The 7,804-nt window shown below is 40.2% G+C and overlaps 1 protein-coding gene across 1 annotated transcript; it reads right to left on the bottom strand.

The window, feature by feature from the left end:
* Window positions 1-5,418: 5,418 nt before the first annotated feature.
* On the bottom strand, window positions 5,419-6,685 carry LOC149501057 (uncharacterized). The gene has a single exon (XM_089734216.1). It carries the CDS (start codon window positions 6,507-6,509, stop codon window positions 5,712-5,714), a length of 798 nt encoding a protein of 265 aa, XP_089590342.1. The 5' UTR covers window positions 6,510-6,685; the 3' UTR covers window positions 5,419-5,711.
* Window positions 6,686-7,804: the final 1,119 nt, after the last annotated feature.

Here is a 7,804-nt window from a genome sequence, read left to right as displayed (position 1 = left end):
TAAGTTACTAAAACAACAAGAACAGTATTGCAGCTTTGCTGAGCTCGACAACTATTTTTTGTCCGGTTTACATATTATTATTATTTTTTTTTTTTTTTCCTACCTAAGCTGATAGCCTTGAGAAGCTATTTCAGCGTAACCGTGGCTAGTAGGTGAGCTCACGGGGCTCAAACCTGACGACGATGCTAACACGAACCCTAGCAAAGCCGTGCTTCGCAGAATCTACCACCGGATCGGAAACGCGACCCACTGAGAAGATCCGGCGAGAAACTCAGTGGGCTGTGTCTGAGAATTAATTTACTCGTCGAGGGGAGTGATGTGGCTGGTAGCCATCATACAACGCAAGATAATTAACAGATGCCTGAATCTCGCTTACGACATTTTCAAGACAAAGCGCATATATACAAGTTCCGAACAACAACATTCGGACCGTCGGTCTACCGAGCAATATCACCCGCTCGGTGGAAGATCTTCCCTTTGTCGTATATATCTCTCCAAACGTTAAATCTCCAAACTGCTTCACTGCAGAAATAGGCAGGATGGTGTTGCCTACCCGTGCAGATTCACAAGACGTCCTACCACCACAAAACGCTATAACTAGGATCCCACCCGGCAGTAATCTATCCTCAAGATGGCGCAGTAACTACTGTGTCGATATGTACTATCTCGTGACCTATGGCTTTCCTTCAACGGACACTGCGGCATTTGGTTTCCCGGTAATTTATGTATGTGCCAATAGTACAGGAATATAACATATGCATTGCAGATATCGAATTCTATTGGAATAAAATAAATATTCATTCGAACCAATATAGCGTCTTCGTAGACGTTCGTGATTTAATGTTTCAAAATCAAGGTAATTTCTATATAAATAAACTATCTTTACTTTTGTTGACTCTTCAATAGATTAATAACAGATATGTGCAGGTTTCGTCATTAAAAATGAGTAGGCACACATACAGGCATAAAAAAACGTATAAATGAAGTAGATGTAGGTACTTGCATGAGTAATATGCTACGGTAATGCTCGAATACCTACTCTATCTACTCCTCTTAGTATTGATATTTTAATTACCCCTCATCCGAAAACACTAATAGCGTACCGTAAGGGTAGTTTCACAATAAGTAGGAATAGTTATAATATATGCTACTGAAAATGTGATGAAACTCAAGGGGAGAACCATCTAAGTTGTAGTGACAGCTAACTGCTTTCAAAGTACAGATTGTCTATAAGATAAAATTTGAGTTGATGCTGGAATGTTTACATACTTTAGACAAACTGGAAAGGCACAAGTGCGTCAATCTAGCTTCGGTACCTGGTCGTGCTGGTATGGAGGACGGTGAGAGGGTTGATGAACTTGCTAAAAGGATTCCAAATGAGCAATTATTTGATATAAAACATATAATGGGATATCGTTTTGTGCTGTCAAATTGAGCAAATCCTTGTTCGAACGGAGCAGTATCTCGGGTCTACACGTTTCAGAGCGACACTAATTCAAAAAAGGACAACATCTTTTAAAATTCAACTCAAATATCTGCCCAGAGCGTACTCTAGAGACCTGGGTGTGGTAGAGCCTCTGAGTAAGACGAAATTAGCTGAAAACTCTACCAACAGATTCTGGATGGAAAAGGTAGAAATCATGCATCACATACTCTATCAAGCATCAGGTGACAGTTATCCGGACCAAGATTCAGGATAAAATCTTATTCCTCAACACTATAATGAAATTTATGTGAGCGGTGCTTGAGGAAGAGGGCGAACAATCAGGAGCTCGACTTAAAAGATCTTCAGGGTCGGAGTATCGGGCTGCTCATCCGTCCAGTAACTCAACTGTAAGATAAGATAAGTTGTCTGGAGTAATTAATTCGGTTTTCCGCATACTTTGACGTAATACATTGCTATCACTACGGCTTCCAGAGCGGTCTTTTATTTTTATAAACCTACCTATGCTGGTAGCCCTGAGAGGCTATTTCAGCTTCTCCTTGACGTGTAGGTGAGCTCACGGGGATCAAACCGGGAGTGTTGCTAACACTAGTCCTAGCAAGAGCAGTGCTTCGCGAAATCTATCATCGGATCGGAAACGCGACTCACTGAGAAGATCCAGCGAGAAACTCAGTGAGCTGTATCAACGGGTTAATTCTCTCGTCGAGCCCTTCGTCGCAAGCGACGGGCTCAACGAGGACGGTGACCGGTGCTTGAGGTATATAAAAACACCGTTAATGAATCGGGAGGATCTGTAATGACGTGCTTAGGGCGACGAGAGCGATCCCTTACACGCGACTAATATTGTTGTGGTATCTGAATAGATACATTTGGAAGCGAACGTTTTACAGAACAGTTCGACGCTCGACGGCTGGGGAATGATCTCGGGAACACCGTCACCGACACCTTCCCTGATTTAAGCTCCACGCTTTTAAAATATACGGTCTTCCCATAAAATATTCGATTTTCTTTCATGTGCAATCACGGCTAAAACATTGTAAATTATAATTAAAGCAAGTAGCAAGAAATCAATTAGTTTTATTATAAATGCAATAAAGCCACAGTGTCTCGCGTAGACAAACATAATTGCGCAGCCCGCGGTAGAGCGTGTACTGTGAGTCCGGGCTAATTGAGACATCAACCTCATGTCTCAAGATGTGTACTGCACTCATGTTACGAATATGATGTCTATAGGCTGTGGTAACCATTTAAAACTACGGAAGGTGGGTTTGTCTACCCATTTGGATAAATAGGAAAAACCGATAATTTTAAAGAAACTCAAAATAATTGAAGCAGAATGATCTCTCTGTGCATAATGACATTTTTAATTTCGAACAAAAGGGTTGTGTACATAAAGCTGACAGCGGAGATGGATGAGATTACCCTTTTCATTTCAGACGACACTGTTTCGTCCAGAGCTTTATGCTCTAAGCACTGAAGCCGACTTGAGCCTTTCGGCCTAAAATTGACTTCGCCGAGTCGTATTTTATAATATTCCAAAAACTTTCTGCATCACTTAGAGAGTGGGCTGAGATGGCATTGATTAACTAGCGTATTTATTTGAAATTTTGTCCTTGTTTTTTTCTCAGCGTCAAGCTTTATACACTATAATATACTAAGTTGAATGTATTTTCTTTTCTCGACTACTTGCAACGGATTAGCAGAGGCGAGTCTGCTAAAACGAGACCCACTCTTAGAGACGCCCGTCCAACGACATTGGACTCTTACATATTAACGTTCCCAATGATTAATGAGATTACTGCTCATCTGAAAACCATAGATATGATAACGTGAATACCGCTGTCCATGTTGAGAATTGGGTTTTGGAAAAAAAAATATTTGTGATAAATAGAAAGATCGTAATAATATATTAGTTTTATAACAAAACATTTTTTTAAAATTTTTTTTCGCAATAATTCAAAAGTTATTTCAAAATAACAATTAATTTTTGAATCCAGTACCGAAGACACGCCGACGCCTCCCGATCAAAACCGAGCGCGTCTGACGTCATAATGTTAGTTTTCAGTAATAAGTACAGTGTTTTGATCTATTTAATTTTGTTGTCATTGTTAAATATTCAAATATTTATATTGAAAATGCCGAACCTCAAAAGTTATCGTTCTTCTTTTGTACCATTACGCATGAATACTACAAATACAACTCCTGAAAAAATGTTTTTAAGTCGTTTGTATTAAATATCCATATTATTAATAATAAAATTCGGTAGGCAGCGGCTTGGCTCTGCGCCTGGCATTGCTGAAGTCCATGGGCGACGGTAACCACTCATCATCAGGTGGGCCGTATGCTCGTCTGCCTACAAGGGCAATAAAATAAAAAAAAATAATAATAATAAAGTTTTAAAATACCATAACAAAATCGATATTTTATGTTGTTTTTTTTCAAAATCCCAATTGCTGTCAAAGTCTCATTGAACTGCATGTGACCATTTTGTTAATCGCTGCGTTAATATTGAAATCGTGATAGATTCCTTCATTGTGTTCAATAAACAGGATGTAGTGAGTTGTGAGGTGTCAATGTCCTGTCTATTTCAGTAGAAACTAGCGATGCGGGTCGACAGAGTGTCGGCCGTGTCGCGGGGACCTTCCTCGCTGTGTCCGGGCTCTGATCCGACACGGCAGACAGGAGCTTGGTCCAGAAAATATAAATGAGATAAAAACAAAGGTATTTATGAAGGTGGGACATTATCTTAGTACCTATATAAAATACGAGGAAACGAGATGTGTAGTGGCATCATTCTAATCTGAATTAGTGGGCTATAAGCGATTCTCCGGTTTATACATATTTCAAGATAATAATGTAAGATTTATTTAAGACATAAAATGTAAAAACAGAATTAAAATGAAACAAAAGAATACATTAAAGTATGAAATAAAAAGTCTTGAATATTTCAAAAGAAGTGTTGCCTCAGAAGAAGTAAAGTTGTTTTCATTAGTTGCGTCAATTATTTCTGCACCGAAATTAAGAAGAGTCGCAGACACTCTCGCGTCTCAGTCGAGAGACCTTTTTACTAAGTCCAAGAATTGTAACAAATTTAGGAATTTTAAGTTTACCCAATTTAATCGTAACTTTTTTTCCGCCCCGGTTCCGAATCTCCTACATTGTCCCCGTGCCTAGGGGGCGCACAGGGTATGTGGAACTTAACGATCTGCAAATGCTGGGAGCAGACTGCGGGCCCAAGGACGTTTGAGGGCCCTACCGCACTAAATGACTCCCCTGCACTCTTACACCCGATGTCCGATCTCCGTCTGGGGTCAGAACCCGGTCAGAGTAGGGGGTACCCGCGGTCGCTACAACCGGATACGCGGCGCCACCCCGAGGACGCCCGACCGACGGGTCGTCGAGGCGATAGTCGGCGACCAGCGACGCCGGTCTCCGCGGACCCAATTTAATCGTGTTTTACCTTTAAATGGTTCTGTTTAGTTAGTAGTATCGGCATTCTCATGGACGTCAAGGGCATAGCCAAGTTTGTTACCTACCGCTGATTACGAAAGATAATTGTGACTTTTTTTTTTTTTTTTTTATTGCCTTTGTAGGCAGACGGGCATACAGCCCACCTGATGGTGAGTGGTTACCGTCGCCCATGGACTTCAGCAATGCCAGGGGCAGAGCCTAGCCGCTGCCTACTATACTGAGACCATAGAACTATATCTCAAGGTGTGTGGCGCATTTACGTTGTAGATGTCTATGGGCTCCAGTAAACACTTTACACCAGGTGGGCTGTGAGCTCGTACACACACCTAAGTAATAAAAAATAAATAAAAAAAATATGTCATAGCGCTCACGAAATACCGAGGAGGGAAGTTTGTTCCAAAGCTGCATGATACCTGGCAGAAAATATATCTGTTAGCACACTGTGGATGAACGCAGTGACGGACGGTGCGATGGTTAAAACGAGGTAATAATAATAATAATAATAATAATAAAACATTTATTTCAGAAAAAATCCATAAAATAATAATAATACAATAGTCAGCACACAAACAGTTCAACAATACAAATAGAAAATGAACAATATACTAATTCAATTAATTAAATATACAAAGGAAATGAATTAGAAACACATAATTATATCAATACAGCAGTAACCACTCTATGTCAATATTAGCTATCATTATGTCAATCAGTCAATTAATTTGGAGAAAAAATAAAATAAAAAAGAAAATCATACACATTTCATAATGAAGAGTAAAATAATACTAAGGATATGTCAGTCTTGTCCGGTAATTATACACATCCATTTATGTTGGATCGGACAATCAGCGCGAGAAGCAATCATCCCGAGGATGCCATTACTACTGTCTCTCACTCGTCTTAAAAAAGAGGCAACCTTTTTTCGGATTATAGCTTGATAGCCATCCGTCCGGGCATCAGCAAACATTTGCGACGCACTGCAGTAGGGAGGCAGCCGCAATAGCACCCTGAAGATGTTGTTATACTGAACGCGCAGGGCCCTGGCAGCCCGCTGAGTATGATTCACCCATAGACTGCTCGCGTAAAACGATTGGCAAAATGCCTTAAACAAAGAAATTTTTACTGGGGAGGAGCACCGAGCGAATCTACGGGCAACCATGTTTCCTCGGACCGCCAATGCCCTGCGCTCCCGCTCCAAATCTGCGTCATCGGACAAATCATCCGTTACAATGTGGCCCAGGTACTTAAAACTGGTCACTCTCTGCAGTTCCTCATCATATAATTTAATTGAAGGAACACAAACTGGAACAGGTGCACCTGACTTACCCTTGAAAAGCAGAACTTTACTTTTTGCTTTACTGTAGGTCAGTCCATGTTCCCCAGCGTAGGTCTCGCATATAGCCAGCATCTTACGAATAGCACCTACCGATGGTCCCAGCAGCACCATATCGTCCGCGTAGCTAATATTATTGACGCATACACTATCAATATGACAACCGGTATGAGTGCTGCTGAGCTCACCGATAAGGTCATTTATGTACAAGTTAAATAACAAAGGAGAGGTCAGCCCCCCCTGCCTCACGCCACACTCCATGCCATATGGCCCGGACAAAGCTCCCGCCCATCTCACCTGGTTCCGCTGGCAGTGGTACCATTCCTGTAACACTGATATGACCTCAACCGGTATACCCGCCCTGCCCAGTTTGTCCCAAAGCTTATCATATAGGACTGTGTCAAACGCCTTAGACAAGTCTAGGAAGCACGCGTATACCGGTGTTTTGAAATCATAATAATGAATATAATATAATAATAATGAAATCATTTCAATCAATTCCCTAGAGTACTACTACTCCCCTACTAGAATATAGTATCCAAAACAGAGAGCGAACCGAAGTCCTTCTGCAGACCCAGAGGTTCCCAACGATCCGTGAGAATGGGACCGTCTGTATTTATAATCGAAATTGAATTGGAATTAAACAATTACTATATAAATATAGTAAAGATTCAAAATACACCAACACTACTAAAATACAGTTCCCTGACATCGAGCTTATTATTAAAGGGTTTCCCGACCGCAGTAACTAATCCAACAAGGCCTTTGTTGCCGGTGTGATGATGATAACGATGTAAAGGTGGGTTTTAAACACAAACTTATGGTCAAATCAGTGACATTTACAGAAATTTATGTTTTCATGTAATTAATAACTAGTGTGTATATGTCGGACTGTCAGTCTAGGTCGTTCTGTTGTTGAAGGGAGTCCTTTGCTCTTAATTTATATTATTAACGTACGTAAAAATAATCTTGCCTTCCAGATCCTCGATCATGCTCGTGCTGGTAGTCTCTAGAGGAGGTCCGAGTATCATTCCACGGTACTCATACAGAACAACAACAGAAGGATCTTCAGGCTGGCGGATGTCAATATTCGGCAGAGCTAAGGCCCGGATGTTGTGTGTGCAAATGTTTAAATTATGTAAGCCATATAAGTAAATTTGTCAGGATGAGGTTTTAATAAAACAAGTGGTCGCCCGGTAGTCGAAATTCGACTATAATTAATTGAAATTAAAAGTTTGTACACTATTATTATTCTATTTTCAAAGACTATTAAACTTCTGTAATCACAAATTTCGCCAAGACTACTCTTTAGACAAATATTAATAAAGACAAACAATATTTAATCTATTCTCAATTTGACAACAGACGTCAAGAACAAAAGTTTGACAATAAATAGTATGCATGCGTGTGTGCGTCAAATGCATGGTATGTAGTGTGTGTAATGTTTCCTTTATTGATTTAATGTATCTTTTATGCATTATTTAAAAAAAAAATATCTTTGTACACTGCTTCTCTATATTCTCTATAAGTGTGGAAATTCATACTCCTCCTTCCGT

The sequence above is a fragment of the Bombyx mandarina genome, chromosome 17, assembly GCF_030267445.1.
Source record: "Bombyx mandarina strain Sakado chromosome 17, ASM3026744v2".
NCBI lineage: Eukaryota > Metazoa > Arthropoda > Insecta > Lepidoptera > Bombycidae > Bombyx > Bombyx mandarina.
This window is presented reverse-complemented; position numbering and strand designations above follow the sequence as displayed.

Excerpts from the sequence above, each read along its gene's own strand:
- LOC149501057 (XM_089734216.1), bottom strand. The coding sequence starts at position 6,509 with ATGGAGTGTGGCGTGAGGCAGGGGGGGCTGACCTCTCCTTTGTTATTT.